General features: G+C 42.7%; 1 protein-coding gene across 4 annotated transcripts in view; it reads right to left on the minus strand.

Moving 5' to 3' along the window:
• scube1 (signal peptide, CUB domain, EGF-like 1) overlaps positions 1–27,304 on the minus strand; it is an 84,250-nt gene that overhangs the window by 26,792 nt on the left and 30,154 nt on the right. For 2 of the 4 annotated variants that reach the window (XM_034075143.2, XM_034075142.2), the window contains exons 5-8: positions 17,818–17,946; positions 15,309–15,425; positions 10,673–10,762; positions 4,488–4,604 (exon numbers count right to left, since the gene is read on the minus strand). In XM_034075143.2, coding sequence (XP_033931034.1) covers positions 4,488–4,604; positions 10,673–10,762; positions 15,309–15,425; positions 17,818–17,946 — 453 coding nt within the window. The remainder of the gene's footprint in view (positions 1–4,487; positions 4,605–10,672; positions 10,763–15,308; positions 15,426–17,817; positions 17,947–27,304) is intronic. The other 2 variants (XM_034075145.2, XM_034075144.2) reach the window with 1 other exon arrangement.

Below are 27,304 nucleotides of genomic sequence, written 5' to 3' on the forward strand. Positions count from 1 at the left end.
AGGATAGCAAACCCACGCGTTTTTGCTGATGGGAGCTTGGGTCCCCTTCGCAGCGAGGGTGCAGCGAGTCGTTTGGTTGATGCAGAGCGGAGTGCACGCGCTGGGGTGTACGGTTTAACCATGTCCTGGATGTAGGAAGGGCCAGATCCATTTGCAGCATGGTACGCAAGTACCAGTGTCTTGAAGTGGATTCTAGCAGTTACCGGAAACCAGTGAAGGCAGCGGAGGAGCGGCGTGGTGTGAGAAAATTTAGGAAGGTTGAAGACCAGACGAGCCGCTGCATTCTGGATGAGCTGCAGAGGTCGGATGGCACATGCAGGTAGACCAGCCAGGAGGGAGTTGCAGTAGTCTAGGCGTGAGATGACGAGAGCCTGGACCAGAAGCTTCAGCAGGATATATTGATTAGCACTGCGGGTCTTGGAATTGACTGAATGCTGTTATTCTGTCCTCATCAATAAAGAAAGAAGTAAAGCACAGTGATCTAACAGCAAGATGGGACCCCTTTTGAATACATTAGGGTAGGGGTTGAAAGGGCCGACAATTTCACTGTAACTTCCGTTATTCAAATCCAACCATGGGACCTTTTTTTGCACACCATCCACCCTCATTTACTGTCAGCATTATATATGCATTTGGTTGAACTGATCCTTTGAAGTGAATGGGAAATATAAAGTGTGATACATAATGATGAAAACAAAAAATGGATAAGGGCAGTAAACCCATAATTCTAATTTATTTGTTCATCTTAAACCACAGCCAAGATTTTTTGACAGTCTATACTTGCACTACAGCACATCATATACCTCATTCACACCAACGGTAGCTCCGGAATCCGGTTCATTTCGAGCACCAAAATATTGTCCGGCCAGAGCAAAAGCACCACATACGCCACGCTTACGTTGAGGCGGGGGCAGGAACAACTCCTGAACAACAACAAAAAGCCTGTGTTTTATCCAGTTTGTACACAACGATGGAGAAACTTAACAAGCAGCAGTGGTCCACTGAAGAGACCAGCTACCTACTGGGAATCTGGTCTTCCGAAGAGGTACAGAGGAAGCTGGAGCACAATCGGCCATTGTTGTTGTTGTCGGTGTCAGCTGTGAGGGGTTTCCGCACGGTTTGGCATTATGAAGCAGGCACGCAAACGGTTACGTCATGACGCAAACGATGACGCAATGACGCAGCACCAGTCGGACTCTGGGCGGTGTGAAAAGAGCCGGAGCTAAACCGAAGAACCGGTTCTGAGCCTGAAAAGCTCTAGCACGGAGCTTGAACCGGAGTTGCGTTGGTGTGAATGAAGTAATAGTCTTGGTCTAGCTGAATTATTGCAGGGTGTCGGACAGCATAGAGAATGTGTGTGTACAGAGAAGTGTTTAGTTTGCATCAGTTTGAGTGCGAGTCCTCCTGGGTGATGGATACTGATCGATGTGCGCTGCCTGCTCTGTGTCTCTCTGCACTGATGCCTGCTTTGGGATTTATGAAGCCTGGGGGCTGATCCACATCCAAATTATGTGGGCGGGGCACAGCTGGACTGCACTCTTATCAATCTTCCCCACTCAACTCAAGCCCTAAAAAAAGGGGGAAACTTTTCATTTTTCTACCACTGTAAATGCTAGGTTTTGTCAAAACCACATATCACCTGGGGAGACAAAGTGGAAGTGTCGGGCCTAAATCTGACATCAGAGCGGTGGACATGTTATCCGAGCATGCCTTTCAGTAGACAGTACTACTATATGGGTTGCTAGAGCCAAATGGATGGCCGCATGAACATGGCTTTTACATTTTAAATATGTAATGTCCTCACATGAAATCTTCATCAAAGTCAGGTTTGAGCGAAACATTTCCATGTAAAGGAGTGTTGGTCTGGATGGATGTATACGGTCTGCAAAGGCTATAACCCAAAAGTTCCCTCCAGAGGGAGTTTGTCACAAACACTCGTGCTTCTATTGGTACGCGCTCCAACGCATTGTAATTGATAGGCTAAGGGACGGGAAATCCTTAAGCCGTTGACCAATCACAACAGAGCCAGGGGGGAAAGAGGTGCTGCAGCACAGGCAGTATGAGAAAATGAAGGCACTGAAAGCATGTAAACATGTCATAGTAGAGGCACACAAAACTAATATGAAACCTGAACATTTGCATACAATGACCTATTTAACTCACAGTTTATCATTGTTACCATAAGGATGAAGTTCACTTACCTGACCCTAGCCCCTAACCCTAACCCTAACCATGACCTTTCCCTGAACACAACGTGCATAAACTTAACCAAAACTATATTCTTAGTAGCCTTTAGTGAGGTCCCGTTTCATTTGCAATGAAGAAGTGTTTTCAAGCTTGATAAGAAAGTAAAAGGATAATATACAGTTGAAAGAAAAAGTATGTGAACCCTTTGGATTCTCCACACATAGCGTTGTGTGTTCCTTCCAAACAACTCAGCTTTGGTTTCATCTGTCCACAGAATATTTTGCCAGTAGTGCTGTGGAACATCCAGGTGCTCTTTTGCAAACTTCAAACATGCAGCAATGTTTTCTCTGGACAGCAGTGGCTTCCTCCGTGGTGTCCTCCCATGAACTCCATTCTTGTTCAGTGTTTTACGTATCGTAGATTCGTCAACAGAGATGTTAGCATGTGCCAGAGATTTCTTTAAGTCTCTCGCTGACACTCAAGGATTCTTCTTCACCTCATTGAGCATTCTGCGCTGTGCTCTTGCAGTCGTCTTTACAGGACGGCCACTCCTAGGGAGAGTAGCAACAGTGCTGAACTTTCTCCATTTATAGACAACTTGTCCCACCGTGGACTGATGAACATCAAGGCTTTCAGAGATGCTTCTGGAACCCTTTCCAGCTTTATGCAAGTCAACAGTTCTTAATCGTAGGTCTTCTGAGAGCTCTTGTGTGCGAGGCATGGTTCACATCTGGCAATGCTTCTTAAGAATAGCAAATTCAAAACTGGTGTGTATTTTTTATAGGGCAGGGCAGCTTCAACCAACACCTCCAATCTCGTCTCATTGAGTGGACTCCAGGTTGGCTGACTCCTGACTCCAAGTAGCTCTTGAAGAAGTCTTTAGCCTAGGGGTTCACATACTTTTTCCACCCTGCACTGTGAATGTTTACATGGTGTGTTCAATAAAAACATGAAAACATATAATTGTTTGTGTGGTATTAGTTTAAGCAGGCTGTGTTTGGCTATTGTTGTGACTTAGATGAAGATCAGAACACATTTTATGACCAACTTATGCAGAAATCCAGGTAATTCCAAAGGGTTCACATACTTTTTCTTGCAACTGTAATGATGATGATCATGTTGCATCCTTTTGTTTAGGGAAATTAGGAGCCGACTGATTTGTCTTGTTTGTCTACTTTAGTATATATGCAGATCTACAGCTGGATGGTGCTGGCTGAAAGAGAGTGGCTGGGCAGCGTGGGCCTCACTGTTCAAACATCTTAGAGTTTGCCGATGCGTCGTCTGCCTGCCATGCCTGAGACAGCTCCGGTTCCAGGATTTCACACACTTACATGCCACATTCTCAAACTGCCTGACACTCACTGCAGAACACACTCCAGAACATACACACATACAGTATTATACAATTTAAAAAGAGAACGCTCGGATCACACGAGGACTCCAGATTCTGACATGCAAAGAGTCATGTCACGTCACATAGCCTTGTTGCTGTGGCGATTCCTTGACCATGTCTGTCAAATGGTTGAGCCCCACAACTCCATCTCTCCATATCCATACAGAGAGGAGGAAGGAGGTGTAGCATCCTACACCATACATGTACTGTACATGTGGCAGATTATATACAGAAATACATATTCATTACATTGTACATATCGTCACTGTGAACTTTTGCATATCCTCCTATATTAACCAATATTTTTGACGCACTAGACTTTCTTTGTGTTTTTATTTGTAATAGTATCTTGATAGTGTCTTATTTATTTAATCTTATTGGTTTATTGTTTATTGTATGCACGAAACGCCAAGGCACATTCTTTGTTAGTGTAAATCTACTCCACAATAACAATTATTCTCCTTCTTTGGTAAGACAATAGCCAGGTGTCCACAACCTTCTCACTGCTGCTTCGCCCTGAGGAGATAAAGCACTGCTGCCAGTGTTTGAACCCACGGGTCGGCCTCATTGAGCGGGGCTGTTTGTTTAGAAGAAAGCCATAACACTACAATTATATGTTTGGGAAGTTCTGGCTCACGCTGCGGCAGCCTTCTCCTCGGACCACTGTCATTGGCGTCAGCGGCAGGTTGGTGGAAGCATAGAAAAAGCATATTCAAAAACAACAGACTGTGGCAGTGACCACGAGCGGCGCTCTGCGAAGTTGGAAGTGAAGCAGATGGCTGGGGTGTGGTTTGGTCTAGGTAACTGAAACGCTTACACAGTGCCCAGAGTGCTCAGTGATCAGCAGCTGTAGCCCTTTGCTCATACAGCTGGCTTGAAGGCATCAGAAAACGTTCAATTTACTGACCTTTGCAGGTTTTGCCGTCGGGCTGCAGAGTGAATCCCACGGGGCAGCTGCAGCGCACCCCTGTGGCGGTGTCTTTGCATGTCCTGTCACAGCCGCCATTGTTCACGGCGCAGGTCTCTGCAGATGGCGGGACAGAGATGGAGGAAGAGAAAGAGAAGAAGGGGGTGTTAACATGTGACCCCTGCTTCTAAAACAGCATCACAAAGAAACAAGGGACACTGAAGGGGATGTGGGTTGAGAGAAAAGGTTCATGCAGTGGAAAAATACACAAAAAACAGCACAGTAATGTTTTCTTGCGTTTTCACAAAACTCCAAAGATCATTTTTTTTTTTTTACCAAGATAATACAGTGTTCATAAACTCAGAAAGTCACAGTAAATATTCAGGTGAAAAAGTATTTGGCTCAATGGTTGGTCCTGTTTCAAAATGTGTCAAGAACTCATCGTTAACACAAAAAGGGAAAGGGTTAATGTAAGTAGATGGGAAAATAAAGTTAGTGCAAGGTTGAGTGCTGTAAGTCTAGAACACTCTCGGCAGCACCGGCGTATATTTGAGTCCAGAAAAATGTTTTTGTACGTGGCGCAGATAAAGGTTTGCTGGGACTTGTGGATATTGCCTGAGCTGATCCCAAAACCAACAGGAGCTCATGGTAACTCTAGCTCACCTGCCCAGCCACTGTTGCTTTAGCAAAGCTCGGTACACACTTTCCCAATAGGCCTCCAAAAGTGCTGAGGAGGCTGACATTTGACGTTGACTCATGTTTGTTGAAAGGGATTTAATAAAACTACACCTAATAAGGAAGTTTCAGTTAGTAAATGTTTGGTTATTGGTGGGTTTGACTTCAATCATTTCAGAGAAAGTTATACATTTTGCTGCTGAAGGTACAAGGGCTAAGAGTTGAGATATTCCACTAGTTCTTGGGCTTTGAAAACCTCCATCTGAAACCCAACAGGTCACATTTATAAATACACCATCAGAACAAAAGTTGGCTTTTGAAATTCAAAGGATTGTTCCAGCAACATGTACATCGGGGACGTTACCCTCCTTTTTGGCAGCTTCTTCCCATTTAATTAAAGTGGCAGGATTGTGTGTGCCTACTAGGAGAAGTGAGGAAATAGGAAAAGCCTTTTCAGGCGTGCAAACACATTCACATCTAGAGGTCAAATCATTAGCATAAAGCATTCTGTCAAGAAACAGGAAGGTATTTGTGGGTTTGTTTGTGTTTCTTCATGTGGCTCCAAACGGCATCAATCTGTTTTCTAGCCTGCATTTGTTCCTTGCTGTGTTTATCCTTGAAAGCTCGGTGTTCATCACACGCAATGTTTTTCATGTCTCGTTCTCTCTGGGAACGTTCTGAGACCAGATATCAAACTATTTTGTAATTCTGAACTGTCTTACGACTTACGAGGGAGGATAAGGGCCACATGTGGATTTTTGAAGATTAAAGTAAAGTGAGAGAGAGTTTTATTGCCAGAATTCAGACTTTCTTCTCAAAAATGTGACGATTTTCTTAGAATTCTGAGATTAAACTGAAAGTTCTGATTTTGTTTGTCAAAAAGTTTTTGTCAGGATTTTGACTTTAAAGACCCTAATCCTCCGTATTGTCTTAAATGGATTCGTTATTTTAAAAAATGTTGCAGGAGGCTTCACAGAGTTTGTGTTTGAGTAGAAAAACAGCAAAGGGGAAGGCTGTAAGTAGACACTAACCGTAACCCTCATTTAAACAGTCTGTCTGACAGAGTTAGGTCCTGTATGATACAACAGAAGACCCCTGTCCCATCTCCTCTCCCCAGCTTGGGTCCCTGTCTGTCTGCGTGAGAATTAAGGTTAAAGGCTGTATGCCTGTGCAGGTGCATACAGTCAATAAGACTTTTTGTGTTAGTGTTAAGGTACATGTGCATGAGCGTGGGCTTGATGTGAGTGGAGGTGGTGTTTGAGGGTCAGAGTGATTTATACAGAGTACAGTTGGCCCTATCATTAGGTGAGGGTTGAGCACAGTCCTGCTCAGCGCCCCAGCCTCAGGCCAGACTGAGAAGGGGAACACAAACGCACCGCCGAGCCTGATTGATGTGCTGGACAAGCCCCTTATAACCCCCTCGGCCCCATCTCCAAGCCTCTACAGTCTACACTCTCCATATAACCCTGCATATTTCTATCCCAGCCTGTTGAGTGTGTGTGTGTGTGTGTGTGTGTGTGTGTGTGTGTGTGTGTGTGTGTGTGTGTGTGTGTGTGTGTGTGTGTGTGTGTGTGTGTGTGTGTGTGTGTGTGTGTGTGTGTGTGTGTGTGTGTGTGTGTGTGTGTGTGTGTTTGTGTGTGCGCAGCATATATCTGCTTGTTACTTCGATGTCATGAGGGCTGGAATCACATATGATGGATTCTAAAATCATACTGTATTTTTCCTCTGGGTGTCTGATGTTAGATCAGTCTTTGGTGTTTTGTTTTTTCAGCACCACACTTGCAAAAGTTGGGGTATTCTCTGTTGCCACGGTCCACAATGTGAAGGCTACAATTGCGATATTGCTGATTATGTGTCAGAGTAACTGAAGCAATGACACATATTGAATGTGGATTGTGATTGTGGCAAAGATTACATGAATAGTTCAACATCTTGCACAATACCAGCATCTTGTAAGTTACCATCAAAACTATTACTAGAGAAACCTTACTTCATATTAAGACTCCATTAAGTCACCCGTTCGAGAAATATTCTGTAATACGACAATATGTAAAGAATAAGATGTAAGTAGGCTGACTTTGTTTGCTAGCTGTATATCTAGTATATATGCTAAACTTAGCTAATAGCTTGCTGGCTCAAGCATAATGTTTACAGAAACATGACTGGAATCAATGTTCTTATCTTACTCTTAGCAAAAAAGTGTAGTGTATTTCCCAAAATACGGTGGTATGAATAAAAAAAGGCCCAATGTCTATTCTAGGGAATTGACTGTTGAGTCAGTTCACAACTTTTCCATTTCCACTTTTATTTGATGAACATGTTTGATAATGTTTCTAGAAATGCTACTGTTGCATGTATTTCACATATTGTCTGTAAGTATTAGGTAATAATGTTCATTTTTTTATTATGATTTTTATTTTTAGACTATAAAGACCACTTGACTCAAGATGAAATCAATTTGAATGGAGAAAGGAAAAAGGTGGCAGCATATTCAGAAGATGATGCAAAATGTTAAGATGTCAGAAGAGGGGGAGGCTGCCAAAATGAAAGCAACCCAACAAAACTCTCCTCTTGCCAATTGAACAAGGTCAGCAAATGCATGTTAACGGATGACAATATGTCAGCAAGGGGAAGAGGAATGAGAGGAAAAACTGTATGGATACACATGTCCGTCGTCTTCTCATGGAACTGCTGACTTTTTCCAAGAGAGGACACATGTTCTATTGATTAAAGATGGAAAGCATGAGAGGGAAAACTATGTGCACTGTGTGTACTAAAGCATCATGCCAAGTCACAAACTGTTGGAAAAAGGTGAGAGGGGCACGATCATCTGTCAGCTCTCAGCAAGATCCCCCTTTGCCCTGTGATTGGCATCTAAATCAGCTGTCAGTCAGCATAGCTCTGGCCTGCAATCCCGCTATATAGATACACCTACTGTGAACACACAAACACACACATCAGCTTAGCTCCATCTGTCCAGAGGTGATGGTTTATTTGGAGTCCAGAGCCAATGTAGCACCAGTGAGTCTCTCTTTCGACACTTCGTTCACATATGTGCAGCACCTGGCTCCTGAATTTTCTTCAATAGCAACGTCATGAAATGTCTCAGAATTACTTTTCATCAGATCGCCCACACTCCTTCTGTCCTAGTTCCCTTCTGGCTTGCTCTCAAGGTTTCTCCTTTTCTCTCCTTTTGTTATCTCACCACCGCCTTTCATTAGAGCTCCGGTCGCAGATCCATTTGTCTTGATCGGCACGTTGTCTGTGCTGTGTGATGGCAGCGAGTGCACAGGCAGGAGCACCTCGTGTCAGAGGAATCAGACTGATAGCTATGTTAAATCTAACATGCTGCTGCTGTTCAGGCGGTGCCAGCGCAGCATCGGGGTGGACTCTATGCTCTTAACAACCCCAGGCATGGACATGTGGTTGTTCATGCACACTGATAACTTCCCTCAGGGTTGAATATCCAAAGATATTGGGGGGGTGGCCCTTGATTAAAAGTAATAATAACAATAATAATCTGTGATTGATCATGAATAATCAAAAGCTGTTTTATTTTGCTTTATAGTAACATCTCAGCTGAGTTTAAATGATTTCTTAATTATTGGCATGAAGTCCAACAGTTTTCCGACACCTAGCTGAAGCATCTTCAAAGCGGCTGTCACAGAGAGTAACTGTGGTCACCCTCTGTATAATGTGTGCGACACACGGAATATGTTCTTGGTAGTATTCCAGTTTCACATTGTTAGCACTATTTGTTCCCACAAGGCCTCCGCTTTCTTTTCGTTTTTACTGCCATGCAATTTAATTCCAACCCTAACCCTAACTTTAACTGTACTGGGAGGCACTTAGGGTCAAACTTGGTAATGTGAATTATTTGTGTAATTTTTCTAATTTCATTTTAACGTGGTAAGGTTTCCAGATCAATTGCAAGCTTTAATGTGGTAACATTTGAATTATTCAGGGTTCGAAACCGCAAATTGCTGAACCGCTCAGGATGTGTAGTGGAGCTTTCAGGAAAAGATGATGGATTCCACCAAGCTGAATATAAGTTTCACATTTATCAACTTCTATGTTGAGTGGCCAACTTGAACAAAGTTTAGGCTGTTTAGGCTTACATGACTTTGTTTTTTGTTTCTGTTTGTGGACAGTTCTGAGATTCAGACATCAAAACATTCAGAAAGACTGGATAATGGGAATCTGGATGGCAGTGTCCTCAAAGCCTTTCCCACACTGCAAGACTTGCCAAAGGTGCTACTGAGGCTGGTGCTCTTGTAGACAGTTTTATTTGAAAGAAAAACCTAAGGATTTTTCCAGCGTAATTTGCAGCAAGTTGTAAATGACGTTACAAGAGGAGCACCATCAGGAAAGGTGACATGCTGGTACAACAGGAAGTGAAACAGGGTTTAGTGTGGAGTCAGGAGACTTCTATATTCAAGGTAAATAAGGGAGAAGAGAAAAGAACAAACAAATTCTCCATTCTTCCTCCAAGCCACATTCGCCGGAACCTGCTGAAATAAAATTGTAAATCAATTGACTGCAGACTGTACAGCACATCAGTTTGGAGTTCCAGATATTGGGGTGCAGGGGAGGAATGATGGGTTGAAGATCTGAAAAGAAAAGTGTCAGGGTCCAGTCCTTCAGAAACCAAATAATGCCCATCTCGTTTATTTTTGTATAACTTCTCGATGTTGCACCTTTCATCAATAGCCATCCTTTACAGCAGAAACCGAACCTGAAAACCATCCTTAAAAACAAAGGTAGCATGGGACTGTTGGTTTTATTCGCTCGCCTTTACTGCCCCTTCAGAAGATTGTGGTTTTGAGAATAGGCTGCCAAGTACAGTGTAAAACGTTTATGGGGCAACCATGGGGCAACCATGGTCCAGAACGTTATATTACAACATTGGTAGTCTATTAGAGGAATGGAACACATACATTGTACAGTAAAGCTGCATTCACATGACAAGCGGTAAAACGGCTCTGTACTGTCGTTGATGTTGTGTTTCTACTCTCAGCGTCGCAAATCGTACGAAATTGCGAGCAGTTCTTGATTGCTGTTGACTTTTTGATGCACAACCAATCAGATGACAGCTGTGCTAAGCGGCGCAAGCTAACAAGGGAGGTACCCATACAAACAAAACGTATCTGGTGCTTTCACCGCAAGGCTCTGCACCCAACCTCACAGTGAGCAAAGAGCGAATCATGTGAATGCGGCTTAAGGTGCAACATGGAAAGCAAATGTTAGTCATTGAGAAAAACCTTTAGTAGTTTTAGGAAGGACCAGTTCAAAGGAAAACAGGGACTTCTTTCACTTTGTTTTCATCACGTAAGGTACAGAAGCAACAACACGGACTGTGGGAGACACAGTGGGTATCATCGGATTACAAAAAAAAGAATGTTAACAAAATAAAGACAGAGAGGAGGACGAGGAGGAACGGAGAGGAATGGAGTCGGGGATACAAGCACAAGCGCCATGGCAACACATAGAAAGAGGAAGAAAAGAGTTACCCATAAGTAGCCGCCGTTTCACCCGCTTGTCCACATCAGCTACTGACGTGGCATTGAACTCAGAGCTCTCAATTGCAGCCTCATCTTTCTCTAAAACACAAGTGACAAGGGGACAAACAGTGAGCAGCAGGTTAATGAGAAGCCCAAATGACCAGACCTTCAGCCCCTCTTGGTGTTTGAGCAAAAAAACCAAAGCCAAGAAGCAAGAAGCGATGAGGAAGCGCCAAAATCCCTGTTAGAGTGTTAATCCCCAAACAAATGATAAATCCCCCAGAGCAAAAAAAAGAACAAAATAAAATAAATGAAATATTGGTATCAGTGTGTAGCTCACAAAATGAAGCGGTAGATAGGCAAGAAGGTAGGTGGGGAGGGAAGGAGATTGAGGACTTACGTGAAAAAGTAAACCAATAAAAGATGGTTAGAGGTGTGGGGGTTTTAGGGATGGAATGAGGTTGGGGTGAACATTAACGGGGATCTTAAATCTTATGTTGACGTTACTGTTTGCAGATGGAGTTTCTGTCTTCCATATCAAACAGCCACACTTTCTCAGCAATGATTCCCTTGCGTTAGGATGGAGGAGGAAGACGAGAAAGAAAGGGAGGGGAGGATACTTGTCCAACCTTTCCAAGACAAGCTGTCTTAAATGTTGGAACAGAGACGGAACCAAGTTGTAATGATGACAAAAAGAGGAGGAAGACGAGAGGTCGAACAGCAGCGAGAAGGGATCAAACAACCAAGCAATGACAAGATTTTTGAGTGAAATGATGAACAGAGAAGAAAAAAAGATAGCGAGGTAGAAAAGGAAAGGCAGAATCAGTCCCATCATGGCCCACAATGGGAGAGCTATATGAGGGACAAAGGGGTGCACACACTGAGAAATGGGGTTTGAAGGGGCAGTGCAGGGAGGGCATGCAGAGAAATAAAAAGGCAGGAGGGGGTAGTCTGGGGGCAGCGCTGGTTGCCTGTTTGTCTATGGAACACATCACAACTGGCTTTAACAGTTAACGCTGGAAGAACCACAATCCAAAATGCGGGCAGCGGAGCTGGGGGGGGGGCTGAGGTCGGAGGGTGGCCCTGACGATGGTTGTAGAAAGGGTTAAGATGGCATGCATGTGGTGCGTTGAGGATGGTGGGTTTTACGTTAGCGAGGAGGGAGGCGGCCTTTCATTTGGGCCTGAGTCATTAGGGCCTGAATGAGCATCTCTTCTTGAATAGACGCCACTTGCCGCTATAGGACTGGGCTTTGATGTATACACTCAGTCCTGAGGTTGGTGAGGGGGTGGATATGGGGGTAATTAATGTTCATTCCATTCCCCGGCCCTGTCCCGCTACGGTTTTCTCTCTCTCCTCTCGGGAGCTTGATGGACAAAGTGGAGGACTCTCTGAAGTACACTCAGGGATGAATGGAGGCTTTCTGGTGCTCGGCTAACGAGTGAAATGTGGCTGTATGAATGTGTGCGTGATTGTTGAATTGAGAGCTTGGGCATACCAGTCCGTGTGCTTTTGAGCGTCTGCTTTCTTAAGTGTGTGAACAAATCTGTCACGGAGGGAGATAAAATGTGGGGGTGGATGTGTGAGCCAGGTTGAGAAGGGGTGGGAAGAGAGGAGTCCCTGCCACTCACTTCTAAAGAGTCTACAGGGCTAAGCAGTGGTCTGAGGCCCACAGAGAGGGGAGTGATTAGAGAGCCAGACCACAGGACGTGGAGGGGGGGAGAGTTAAACCACGCCAATCTACTACAACTAGGAGGAGAATGGTAAACACCGATGCACTGAGAAAAACAACAACACAAGGACCAGGGTCACTATAAACAACAACAATAACAAAAAACAAAATGTTATTCAATTCCAAAAAGGGTAAAAAAAGAAATTAAAAAAGAAACCAGAAAACAAGCAGACAAACACACACATGATTGGACGGATTAGTAAAAGAGGAGGTGACAGACACTTGGACGATATGGCACATGTGAGTGGACAGAGGCAGTAGAAAGAAGGGTTAGCGGTGCAAGCCCCTGCCTCTCTATCAGGGAGTATGGAGCAAGGAAGGGGGCTGATGGATGGGGATGTTGTTGTCCGCAGGTTTGTGGTTCTCGCTTTGCATTTTTGTGTTTGGGAGGTGGAGGATGAGGAGGTAGAGAGAGAGGTGGAGGAGGAGGAGGAGTAGGGTTAGGTTTGCTTTTGAGGGAGCTTAACCTAAGATCAGGCTGCAATTGAGATGTCCGCTTTTAGCCACAAAGTCTAACACGTGGCCCCTGACCCCCGTCCCGTACCGTACCGCCCCACCCCAACAGCACCCAGAGCCAGTCTTTCCTCTTATGCACTGAGGATTTATCCTTTCAATCCACCTGAATTGAGTTTTAACATGGATGCTCAGACAAGACAGGCAATCAGGAAGCAGCAGGAAGAGGAGGAGGAGAAAGAGGAGGAGGAGGAGGAGGAGGTCGGAGGAGCAGAGGGATAGCACTATATAGAAAGAATAAAGGAAAGGTGGGGACAGGTGGGTCCATTGAGCAATTGGGACACCCAGTCCGAAGACCTTTCTCTCGTCAAATAAAATAGAGATAGAGAGAAAAAACACAAGACATTTGGAAAGAAGGGAGGGTTCTCTCTCATTTTTATCGTATCTTCTTCTTCGCAGCCTTTTCCTCGATCGTGTGTTCTTCGTTAAAGTAGCTGGAAAGAAAAAGGGGTTAATGGCAGTCAAAACCTAGCAGCACAGCGAACTGCTCGTGTGTTGAGACAGAGGGAGGTGTTTCCAGTGTACGAACAACAGGAAGGACAGCACATCAAAATCAGATCATTGTGTGTCCATGGTTTTATCAACAGCATGGACATCATTCTGTGTGTTCGTGTTTTTCAGTTCACAGCATGAATGAGTGTGTGTTGTTTGGTTGTGCAGGTGGTTGCAATCTCACATGTAACGATGTGTTGAAACGCACTTCCACATTGTTTTCTTTGGTTTAAATCACAAGGAATTGTTGACTTTTTCTTTTGTTGGTTCATTGGGATCTCGTTGTCCAATTACAAATGAACCACAACTTGTAAACAAAAGTCACATGGACTGAGCAGCTCACTAATTGGCAGAGATTAGGTGACCCATAATCTTGGTGGGTTAGCGATTCTGGCAGTAGGGGAACACTTCAGTTCCTACCACTACAATAACTGGAGGTTATCACTTTTGGGGAAAAACATGAATTAATTTAGGGCACAACTTTGATTACTTGCTGATTCAATTATTAACTTGAAGATGCAGAATTGATCAACACCTTCAATGTGCTTCATGTATTACAGCCCTTGAGGCCAAACGACAACCACTGTGACTGGAACCAGCTGCAGTGGTGCTGGCTAAGGTCATAAATGTGGTGATGAAATGACTGTAAGACTTTACTAATAACATATATATCAGCAAAAACAAGGCGGAAAAGAACAGTTATGAAGAACTCCACTTACCTTGAACGCTTTTATTTATCCTTTACCGATTAAAACAATTGCAAGACAAAAACCAATGTCCATTATGTGAGAGCTAGGATGTCCTCAGCATGTTGTGGAGTCAACTGAGTTCTGACATGAGGAATGGAGTATCAGAGTGGGTATTGAGACATTCAAAAGCAACTCACTTTCAAACATGTAACACAGGAGTAACGTTATGGCCCCAATGGATCATTCAAGAGACTTTTTGCAATGCAGCGCACCTCTACGGACTTTATATCCAATGTGCGACAGCTTCACAATCTGAAAACACCCAGTTACCAATCGAGCTTCTACGTTGACTCTTTGGGTATGATAAGGTAAGGAAAACCCTTGATAAGTAGTTTAAAAAATGGTCTTAAATTAAACAAGGTGCTCTCAGTATGCAAATCAGCTATTTTAAAATGTTTGCATCTACTGAGAGCAATCACTGTCATTTTGAGCCTGAAATAAACATGATAATAAAACACATATTTGAATGTGACTCTGCATTCATTGTTGATTTAAGGATGTTCACAATTAAAAACATTGATAATTCAGTTGATAAAATATTTGTTCTTTTCTAAATCTACTGACAATCTCACTACCGTGTTTCTGTTGGGTTGAACATAATACGAGTATCTTAGCAGGTTTGATGCAGCATTACATTAGCAAGAACCTGGAAAAATGGTTGATTTAATAATGTCTAATTCTTATTCTTTATCGCTGAGAAGCTCACACTTGAGTGTTACCCATGTCCTTTTTATGACTGGGATTGATTGTAGCTGTAAATCAGTCTGCATCAATCTGTTAAAGTGCTGTTTCCCTCAGTATCAAGGGAAGAAGAGAGGAATGGTTGTGGAGCTCGGAGATGATCTATCTTTCAACTGTCCAACTCCAACCCCCGAACACACTTCCACATTCTGTTACTTTGCTTCTTGTATCAGCTGCGCTACACCGACACGGTCATGGCCTTCCACCATACAACAAATGTTACAGTCAAACAGCTGTGGGGGCTTCATGGTGTGTGTGTGTGTGTGTGTGTGTGTGTGTGTGTGTGTGTGTGTGTGTGTGTGTGTGTGTGTGTGTGTGTGTGTGTGTGTGTGTGTGTGTGTGTGTGTGTGTGTGTGTGTGTGTGTGTGTGTGTGTGTGTGTGTGTGTGAACTGGGAAGACTTCTTGGTTGTCACTCACCGATGCAGGTCTTGCTGTCTGAGTGCAGGGCGTACTTCTGATGGCAGCCACACACCGGCCCTGTGTCTGTGTCATCGCATGTGTGCTGGCAACCGCCGTTTCCATAGTTACACGTCACTGAATACAACACACACACATTCCTGGCTTGTATATCATGCGCAAAACATGGCTCGTGACATTTTAAAAGGTCCACTCATTCTTGATTTAACTTTAACAACAATATGGGGGGGCAGTAACGAAGACACAACATGGATGCTGTATTGGATATATGGCTTGGGGTGACAGGTGGGAGAGGGCCATAAAAGAATGCAACGAGAGAGACGAAGGAGTGAATTAAGGAGAGAAGGAGAGATAAACAGAGAAAGGGTGAGTGTAATAAATATGGTCTTCAGTGATGGTTATATTATCCTAAATGTCTGTTTCTCTGTTTCTTAAATATATGTCCTTGTTAGTGCTCTTAATGCTGTGATGCAACAATGGTATGTCGTATGATAAAAAGAGAGGACTACAGAGCAACAGAAATAAGATCAGGAGAAAGGGAGAATTAAGATGTATAAGAAAGATGGAGAAGGAAGAACAAAGATGGGGCGAGGGACAAAGAAAGAGAGGATAAGAACATTTTGAAAATAATATATTTATAGTGTTTGAAATTCTTTGGTAATATAAAATCTATATAAAGGTAAGGTTCTATTGTTTGTAGCATATAGACACCTTTTATATTTAACATTTAGTACAGTTAGTATTCTATTTTTTAAGGGTTTTATGGAATAACATTTCGGTTTCTAAAACAACATTTTAAAAGATCTTTTAATTGTTTAAGCTTTTGATAGTTTAAGACACACAATCTGACTGGTTAGTTTTAGGAAAATATCCTGGTTTGGGTTTAATTCACTACTTTAAGGTGAGTCCACCGTAAGTTCAAACTGGATTCCATGCATTTTAAATGTTCTTAAACAGGTTCCCAACTTCCTTGAAATCTCAAGGTCAAAAGGCAAAAAGAGGAAAAGGAAGAGGGAAAGAGAAAATATAAAAGCTAACAACAAAAGGATAAGAAAATCCATCCATAGCGGAGAGATATGGAGACAATTGTAAAGAAGAGATCATAATGCAGAATCTTTCCTGGAGCTTTTTCGAGTACTTGCAAACCCTTACGCAGCAGAAAATAAAAAGCTTTAAACTTGGCCGCAAAAACAGCCAGCTGAGAAGTACTTTTTGACGGGCCACAAACTATTGAGATGGGGTTTGCCATAGTAAACAGAATTTGTAACCTCCTAATTTGCCTCGTTGACAGTTCTCCAGTGGGAAAGGGATAGAAAACTATTCAGATGAAGAGAAGAGAGGAGGTGAGAGATGAAATACAAAGACAAAAAGGGTGTAAAGACGTGAGAGGATGTGAGAAACAGAACAAAAGAGGGCACAAGGAGAAAGGAGAAAAGCTAGCATTTCTTCCATCATGTCCTGTGCCGCAGTGCTCATCAGGCCAGCACAGCACCGGGTCCCTGGCGTCTAATGAAATATTACCACAGCAGGTGACACATTAGAGCCCTTTCGGAGGCTTTCACAATCTTTACACTCTCACCGTCTGAGAGGAGAACAAGATTTGATGCCAAACAAATCGTAACTAAAAGCTTATTTCCCCCCCCCTCAAAACAGCAGCCCTAAATTCCATGGCTGCAGGCGCTCGGCGTGAAGAGTGAGAAACAGAGATGGAGCTGCGAGGGGGGAGTTTGAGACATGAATTCTCTCTCTACTGAATCCTTCAGCACCTTCGGCTTGGCCTGAAACGCTTAACTGATTTTGGTATTAAATGTCCGCGCTCATAATTTACCCCTGAAGGCCTACTGGATCTTGTCCATCATTGCTATTACAGATGTTTATTATTAAAACAGTTAAGATCCTTCATTGCACCAGTACGAAACAGAGTGTTAATACCTTGCCCACATGTGAACTGTAAAAAGGAATTGATAACTAAATAGAGTGGTGCGGTGATGACATATTTCTGAAGGGCAACCCGGAAGTTAGCATCGCAACGGCTCCCTTCGTAAAAAAGCAATGGGATTTTACATCGGATTTCTAAATATTCCTGATTCCTGATGTTTCTGATACCATACCTGACACCATCTCTAGATATTAACACCACTTTTATTATTTTAGGGAACGTAAATGCATAAGAGTAAAAGCTAACGAATGGTATAAACAAACTACATCATGGGCGAGTACTTTCCTTCACCACCGCTAAGCTAAAGGCGGCTAATTTTTGGCGGGATGATCGTTAACAGTCAAATGTAGTCACTTGTTAGCAACTTAGGATATTCCATCTAATGGCGTATTTGATGGCATAGAACAAAAACAACTTTTGTGTTGACCAAAGATCTTATTTCAAGCATCTAACCAGAAACATGTTTTTAAAAAAAACATTGACTTCAAGACGAGGGAACCAGAAAGTGGTTAAATGCTTACTCAATTCACTCATGGGGGGTGTAACACTGAGGTTAGGTGTGATACGTACATATGCAGTCTTTCTGGTTTTTGTTCAGCTCAAAGCCAGGACGGCACTCGCACGACACCCCGCCCTTGCCTGGAGCCTCTCTGCAGATGTGGGCACAGCCGTGGTCCTTGTTCATGCAGTTCATCCCATCTGTTCAGGGGACAAAGAAACAGAGCTGAGGAACTGTTGTCTTACAAGTCATCAATTATATCATGGAGTAAGAAACTTCAAATCTAAATATTCATGACTGAACGAGCAACAGTGAGGTAAGAACACCTTTAGTTATGATTTGGATTTTTAAAAAGTCAGATTTCTCAGGATTGTGTGGGCGTAGTTTGATCATATTTGATTGACAGTGACCAGACAGACCACCAATTTCATATGTATTGCAGAGGATTACATGAAACCATATCCTACCTCAGCACAGCTACCTTTAAACCAGTAAGTGAGAAACGCAGAAACCCCTTATTTGAAATAATCTACTTTGGCAGATAATAATGTGTTCATGTAAGAACATTTCAGCCAAAGTGAGGAACTGATTTAGGAAGTACATTTTTAGGCATTTAACATTTTGCTTTCCCAAGATATTTCTGCATCACTCTTTTGACATCATGCCTCCAACAGCCACCCTGGATCTGCAGTTTGACAGAGCTTCACAGAGAGTTTCAGATCATTGTTTCCATGTCTTGTACACTGCCATCAGCAGAAAACACAGACAGACTGTAGTTGGAGCCTAGCTGGACACAAATATGACTCCAAATGAATAATAACATTGCTCTGTAACTGCTGGAAAGAAGCAACTGCTAAGAAGTTCACCATAAGTTAAGAGGTGAAAATTATTGTTGTTCCTCTGATGTCAAGGATTAAAATGTGACTGTTGGTGAAAACTTGACAAATGAGACAAAGCAAGAACTACAGGCACGTTACAAAATAAAATATGAAAGAGTGGAACCCCTGTGGTATGAATTATAAAATTGCGGAAAGAAATGAAGTTTATTGAACACAACATGTTTAAGAACCAAATGCAAAACAGAACAACACTTTTTTTTTTATGATGTCATATGTAAGATGAGTTGGGGCGTCTAACAGCCTGTTTTTTTTGCATGGAACAGTGAGCACGGTCCTCAGGCTGAACAGCCAGCGGTCATCAAACCAATGTTTTCCTTTGTAATTAGAAACTACTTTTACCATTTCTGAAATCCCCACTCTCTCACACATTAAAACCCAGACACATTTCCTCTTCATCATCAGCACCAATAAAGCCCTCTGCCTACATTTACGACTGTGCTTAGCCCATGTTTTCAGTGGTCACTAATCCGAGGCTTCGTCTTGTCACCGCTGACACGGCTGGCCCTTTTTCTATCCCTTCATACTTTCACCGGAGCATGTGACATGTGGTCTCCTATCCCGGTGATTTGTAGAGCATGATGGGGCAATACTAGTCTAAATAGGCCAGTGTTTAAATCTTCATCAGCTGGAGGGAAAACAAGTAGGAGGAGGACCGAGCGCCAGTCTCTAGAGAGGCGAATAGGGAAGGAGAAGCCAGCCAAAGATATCACTGAGCTCTGGGAAGAACTGGAAAAGTTAGTTTTTGGGGAGAGTGCGGTCGTCTACCTGTCATGGCACAATCAAATATCTTAACTTGCAAAAGACGGCTTCTTTCACAGAGTTTTGTACGTGTTTTCAAAAGAGCTTTGATCCACTCACGAGCTGATCAATGTTCTAGATATTATGTTTTTCTGATTTTGTTAGCTGTTCCATGATGTGAACTGACAGCCTAGAGGGAACATTGTGTTCCTCATGTCAGGAAAATGATGGATCAGTACTTCTTCAACGCACTTCTTTGGGACTTTTTAAATGAGTACTTATTATTTGAGACACTCCTGTTACAGGACATATTTATCTTGCTTTTCAGTCCATTGTCTTCAGTTCCATGCCAAAGTGTTTCGCGGTTAGGAGAGTTAGGAGAAATACATGAAACTTAATAAGAAATTGTTCGAAAAATCTCACTCGACACTGGCTTGAGTTTCAATAATCAGGATACATGTATTCATTTCTTGCAAGAAAGGAACAAGCAGCCCCAAAAAACTGAAGTTTGAAGGAATTTAATTAATCACGTAACACCATAAAACGTAAAACCTAAGACGGCACTACTTGAATGGAATAACATACGACACCTTTCATTTACAACACTCTCAAATGAACTGACTGAGCCTAAATTCAGTCTGTCTGCAGAGTTTGTAAAGCTCTATTACACCGAGCATTTAGGGGAATTCTAAAAATCTTAATAGTTTATTCTGCTGCTGATAAGAATCCAAATGCCAGTTATGTGTATTTGGCTGTAAAGACCCCATGCTTGAGGATGCTCTCCAAACAAATCCAATCACCATGAGGAAAATGTAAGAAGTAAGTGTTTCAAATTAAATGAATGACATTTTAAGTAAAAAAGAAACACAAACAATAAGTGATTACCGCCATTGTCCTTATTTTCGCTATTTACTCACGATTTGCATTTGGTAGCACTCACCAAAAAGATTTGGTTCAAAGACACGCCCCTTCTCTGATCACCATGGTGAATAATGTCCCTTCATGGGGCCCAAGAGCGCTTCAAGTACCTCATTAAGGCGCCGTTTCTTCTAGAGAGTCTCCTTCACAAACAAAAAGTCCTTTCTTAAACACCGCCATTCTAGCTGTCCACTCCAACAGGACCATTTCCATCAAAGTCCAAATCAAAGGAGCCAAAGGAAATTTGTGCAGTTACATGATTAACAAAAGATCAAACTAAGTCTAACCCCTCTATTCAACGTTATATAATTCAGACCATATAGCATTAAATGTAGGCAGGTATTGATGCAGTTTTGCACTGTAACTGACAGGGCAATGGAGCCAGGGGGTAAACAAAAAGTTTAAAAGTTTCCAAAAGCATCCATTGACCCTGTTTGAAAACTCATAAGAAAGTATCTACAATCAATATAAACCTGGGAGAAGTCAAATAAACGGAGGCAGAGGGAGAAGGTGGACACAGCCCGGGACTCGGCACAATCGAGCCTAAAACAACAAACACCAACTGCGGCCTCTCAACGTGTCCGATGTGACGAGGCAGGGCGAGAGGGAGAGCCGGCTGCTCACTGACACGTTTACTCGTCAGAGCTGAAGAACCCACATGGGTCCCTGGATACATATTTCAGCCGGAATCTGATGTCCAACTCTGCTTGGATCAACATCAGAGCTGACCTGCTGACACAAGGTGAGGAGTGGGAGTGGAATCAGGAGTTCACGACGTGCATGAGAGAAGGTTTTTAAGTGCACTAAAAGTTAACGCTGCCATCCTCATACAACAGACCTGCAGGACAGAGGCTGCAGGGGAAACAGATCAAGAGAATGGGCCACAAAGACCATGAGTAACAATACTTTGTTTTTATAGGCTGGCAACACCATGCCAGGTGTTACCAGGTAAATTACATCCTTTTTTATTATCATTACAACTTTTATTTGTTCATTTGGTTTTTCTCCGCAATAATTATACTTGTTCTCCAAACACAAACAATTAAAACGTTTGCCGTATCGATAGTAGTTTTTTTTTTTAACTAAATTACCTCCTGCTCAACAATACAATGCATAAAGCATGCAGACATGGCTGCACGGTCACATGAGCGGTCACCATAACATAAGAGGAGCCACACGGGACACAGCCAAAATACAAATTAAGCAAATATAAAGTGTAAATACCATTCCTACCACACTCCTTCACAACTTTAACATATCACTGACTTTTTGGAGAAGAAAATGCTGGCTGTGTTAACAAAATGAAAAAGATATGAGCACTTATAGTAGGGTTAAGGCCATTGTCCTTCTTTCTCTAATACTTCATACGAATTAAAAAGTGCAGACACACAGGTGCTTGGGAAGATATAAATAATAATCAAGTTATTGTTGCCGAAATGTACTAATCAACTCTTAATGTAGTGCATGCATGTAAATATTTTATAGCTTTCCAAGCCTTTTGAAAATGGGACATGAAAAGCAAACCACATGGCAGAAACACTAAGAACAGTTAATCTGGTTCAGAAACTTTTATTTAAAGGAAGCTCCAGTTTCAAACTAAAAGCAAGTGACCGTGATATTGGGTAAGAGATTCCTGTAATAATAAGGCGGCTAGTTGGATAGAGACTATCCAGCCCTGCCTTCACCCACACTCACTGCCTGCCTGGAGGAGATACAGGCGTGGATGAAGCAAAACTTCCTGAAACTCAACAGCTCCAAGACCGAAGCCATTATAGTTGGCACCCCACACCAGGTTCGGTCATCCACCATCACCACCATCACCTTCTCCGGCCAGGACATTACCCTCTCCTCAATAGTCACCAACCTGGGTGTTAAAATGGACGCCAATCTGACCTTTGAGGCCCACATTAAACAGCTGTGCAAGAACTCCTTTTATCACCTCAGGAACATCGCCAAACTCCGCCCCACACTCACTCTGTCTGACGCCGAAAAGCTGGTCCATGCCTTTGTCTCCTCCAGGCTGGACTACTGCAATGCACTCCTCATCGGGATCCCTAACAAAAGCATCCAGAAGCTCCAATACATTCAGAACAGCGCTGCTAGGATCCTGATGAGGGTGCGCAAATATGATCACATCACCCCCATCCTTAAAGCACTACACTGGCTACCCGTGGAACTGAGGATCGAATTCAAGGTCTCCGTCCTCACCCACCAGTGTGTCCATGGAACTGCCCCTCCCTACCTCAAGGAATTCCTCACCCCCCATACCTCTTTGCGGACCACCCGCTCCAGCAACTCCAACTTCCTCAAACCCCCCAGGACTAAGCTCCGTACTATGGGAGACCGGGCCTTCTGCTTGGCTGCACCCAGTCTGTGGAATGCTCTCCCCGACCATATGAGAGCACCACAGACCGTGGAGGCTTTTAAAAAAGGCCTCAAAACCCATCTCTTCACAAGAGCCTTTGCCTAGACCTTTTTATCACCCTTTTATTTATTTTTTATTTTTGTATTGCTTTTTATTAATTCTACCGTGTTGTGTAATGTTTATTTATACTGTTCATGCTCACTGCTGGTAGCACTTCGGGATTTGAAATCAAATATGAAGTGCTTTATAAATGGAACCCATTATTATTATTATTATTATTAGAGATATCCCGTGATATGTAATGTAAGCTTGATCAATAATCCGTAAAGACCTGCCTTTTGATCGCCATCTTAGGAAGTCTTTTTTTGCATGTTGTAAAAATGCAGATAAAATGTCTGTAAACTAAAAACAGTAGCTACCACAAGTACATGGAAACGTATCCCCAAGACAGATGGTATGTTTTGGAAAAAGGTTGCCTAAAATGCCTCTTTAAAGTAAAGTGGTGTTTATGTCCCTTTCAGTGGCAATCCTTCAGTGAGCAATGAAAATGGATTGAGATGGTTGACGTTTCCTTTTTTATTCCAGCTGGAAGAGGAGCTGTGTTTTGATAGGAGAGGTCAGCAGGTTTAAAACTACTGAAGCTCCACACTGGGAGCCCAGCGGGTCCAGATAAAACCCTAAGACACGTCTTCAGGGCCCAGCAAGAGCCTCTCTGTCTCTCACACAGTCTCTCCTCTGTTCCCCTGTCTCTTTTATTGCCCTCTGTCTGTCTTTTTCCTTCCCTCTCCCCTGCCTTTTCTTTATCCACCTCTCCACACATCTCTCTCAGGAGCTCTGACTCCAGATGAGGTCCAAGCATATCACAGCCGTGTTATTACAACCCGACTCTTGCAGCGTTACACCCCAAAGCCCCGAATGTCTAATGGGAGACAAAAAAAAAGCAGGAATGAAGTGAAAGAGAGACGGATGGAGAGAAGAAAGAGGAGAGGAATGTGGAAGAGGTAGAAGGAGAGGGATAATTTAGAGCCTCATATTCGCCTCCTCCTTGTTTCCTCGGAGGATGATGAGGAATGAGGTGATGCTGAACACCGGTCTCACAGCCAGATCTCCTCACCGGGGAGAAAGAGACATTTCACATGTTCAAATAACTCTGTAGAAAATATGATGATAGCTTTCAAAGGTGTCACAACATTTAAACATTTTATTGCATTAAACTGCTTTCAATACTCATATACTCAATGCCACTGTTGAGATAAATGTAGACACTATTAATGTTGTCACTTGCTGCTGCCTGGCTTTTTTTCACCTCGATTGGACTCCGTTTTTTACTTCCGTAACATATTCACATCCCTGTGTAACCCTCAGGCTTCTATTGGCCAGCGTACCAACACATTGTGTACATGATAGGCTAAGGGGCAGGACATTTTTTAGCGGTTGACCAATCACAATAGAGCCGACAAGCTGACCAATCAAAACAGACTGGGCTCTGGTTTCAAACAGAGGGTGAAAAGGCAGTATGAGAAAAATAACAAATGTATTCAACTTTAAAGCATGTGACAGTAAAAAAGGCACAAAATACAAATAAGAACCTGAAAAGGAGCATTATCGGGCCTGAATGCAACAGAATGACTTTCATGCACCGAGAGAGGAGGGAATAGGCCAACCTTAATCCAGGGACAAATTAGTTAAATATTTGCCTTTAGGGTTTGCTGTCTCTACAACTATAGACTTATGTGTAGAGACAAGGAAGATATCTGGCTATCTTCTGAAAAATGTAGTAAATACAGTACTGACACTGTCCAATAAGAGCATCTGTGTGTGCGTCTAACTCTACATGCACATGCACACCAGCCAATGACCATGTGCAATTCCTGTGTGTATAAAGTGTTTGTACTGTGACTGTATGGTAGACACAAAGCCACACATAAAGAACTCCACTTAAAAGGCCCCTTTTAAATGAAGCTTTTTAAAAAGCCTCAAAAGCTCTATCAAACAGGAACAATTTAAACTGCTGTAACAGCTTCCTGTGTGAAGAAAACAGTGCTGTAGACTGCAGAGAGAGGCTGTTACATCACCTCAGCCCGTGCACTGCCCGGTATGTGGGATCGTGTTGGACCTACTTTACATTTGCCTTGTACTGGAGAGTATGTGCTTTGTCTCTTTTCCATGTATTTTCTTTCAATTTATGACATTAAAATTAGACATGCAACTTGTATATAAATGTGTATCCCAACATGGGGACGCAATGCTATATAACCAAAGATGAAGGGTTCGAGTTTTAACATTGAAAATCTGGGTAACTAAGCCAAACCATGTGAAACAGGACGAAGAGCTAGAGAATGAAACGAGACAAAATGTTCTGAACGAGTATTGAAGTGAACAGCTCTCCAGACAGAATTAAAAAAAACTCCTCAACCGTATCCCCCCCCCCTCACTCCCACCTCCGCCTTCCTTCAACTTTTCCATCCATGCTCTTGTAAATGGCGTTTTAATTGAAATCTGTCAGGCGCTGGCTGTGGGTCTGCACTGGTCTGCTCGGACCGCACTGCTATAGGTGCTAAGCCATGAATTTCAATGAGAGCTTTTCTTTAACTGGCTGCATTGAACTCCTTTAAATAAGGACTGTGCCTTTCTAATAACCCTCCCCAATCTCTTCTTCAAACACACACACACACACACACACACACACACACACACACACACACACACACACCACACACACACACACACACACACACACACACACACACACACACACACACACACACACACACACACACACACACACACACACACACACACACACACACACATTCTTTTGCTTACTCCTTCAGTATCCAACTTTAACTCTCACGGTGGGAGTGACGTGCATTTTAACATCCCTATATGTATAACATGTATATGATTTTACAAAACCACACTTTTATATTTGGAGATTTGGAGGGAAACTAGTTCAATTAAAGCATTAAAAAGGCAGTAGGCCCTGTTCTTTCAGAGCACACATAGCTAAGCAGTAAACGGTTGTGAAACCTGGAACAAAAATACTGTGTTTACCCTCCGCTTCAGTGAATCCGAAAAGAAAATGAACACGCCCAGAGCAATAACAGAGAGAGGGGACAAGTAGCAAAATCCCCTTTGTGACCGGAAATGTGCTCTTAATTTAGAGAAACACTAACAACCGCTAGCAAACTGCCCTGACCGTTCATCCCTTTTATTTACAGTAACTTTGAAGATCAAATGACCAGCGGAACTACCTGGAACTGGAGTTCACTTGAACCCCCAGCATTACTTAAAGTCAATTAAGTTAGTGTTAAAGAAAGGATTGAAAATGACATTTCTTTTTGATCTTCATAATCCTCAGTGTTTTAGAGTTGAAGTGGATAGCATAGTTAAATAGATATACAGTTGTAATGCGATCAAGTCACTTGAAGAGACGCTTTGCGGCTCGGGCTGTATTTAAAAATACTTTGTGAAAAGATTTCAATGATCTCACATTCACTGTATTCCTGGTATTCAATCCTCATCTTAGTGGTGACCATGTGATACACAAGTGGCAAAGTTCTACAATCAAAACAATCAAGCCATTACGAAAATTCCAATTATCAAATCTTTCTGTCATTAAAAGTGCTTTTCTTTCCATATATCCACCCACATCCTGTTCAAAAAACGTTTACATCCAATTAAGAAGCAATGATGCAAAATAATCTTTTCATATTCAAGGCATTAACTCAAAAGCACAGCACAAATGTATCTGGATGCAAATCTACAAAACAAACTTGAAGGACAAACAGCTCACAAGTTTACAGAGGTGAATGATTAGGACGAAATAACATCACTGTGATGGATTAGCTATCCCAATCAAATCAAAAAACTGATACCTAGGGCGAACTGAAATGTGGGACATTTGCCTTAAATGCATGTTGCAGTTGGAGAATATTCAGCACAAGCATTACTCTTGTCCTCTGAGCAACTTAAATCTATAACCTCAAGGCAGCAGCGTTGACATGGAGGCAAGAGAGCAGGCGAACCAGAGTTCAGTGTGTTGTGTTAACAGAGTCCAGCTGCTTAAGTTAACGAGAGGAGAAACATTTGGGAAACTGTTTAATTCACACTGAAAAAGTAAGATCGAGGGTGTTGTGCATCAGGGTGTTAGCTTCCTGTAACAGGCTTGGAATGGAGGAGACAGTGTGACTTTACTTGATGTGTCATGTGTTTGCTCCTGAGCGGCAGCGACACCAGGTCAGCTCCACGCCTTCGTACTAAACATTTCCACTGACCACAGACAAGCTCTGGCCTAAAGATATTGCAGAGGGGAAACAGAGCAGAACAGAGGACCTGGATTCCACCTTCCGCTTGCAGGTAAATAACTCGTATTTAAAAGGTAAATAACTCATGTTTACCTGCAAGAGAGAGAGATTGCTGAGTTATTAAAGCTTGTTTGTAAAAGTTAAAATCACATGCTGGAATAATATTTAAACAAAGTATTTATAAAGTTAAAAAAGAGCGGGTGTTTAGGAACGAAAGCATTAGTCACTTTCAGCACCCCCGCCATGCTCTGATGACACAGTGTGTGTGTGTGTGTGTGTGTGTGGTGTGTGTGTGTGTGTGTGTGTGTGTGTGTGTGTGTGTGTGTGTGTG

Source organism: Pseudochaenichthys georgianus, chromosome 23, assembly GCF_902827115.2.
Source record: "Pseudochaenichthys georgianus chromosome 23, fPseGeo1.2, whole genome shotgun sequence".
NCBI lineage: Eukaryota > Metazoa > Chordata > Actinopteri > Perciformes > Channichthyidae > Pseudochaenichthys > Pseudochaenichthys georgianus.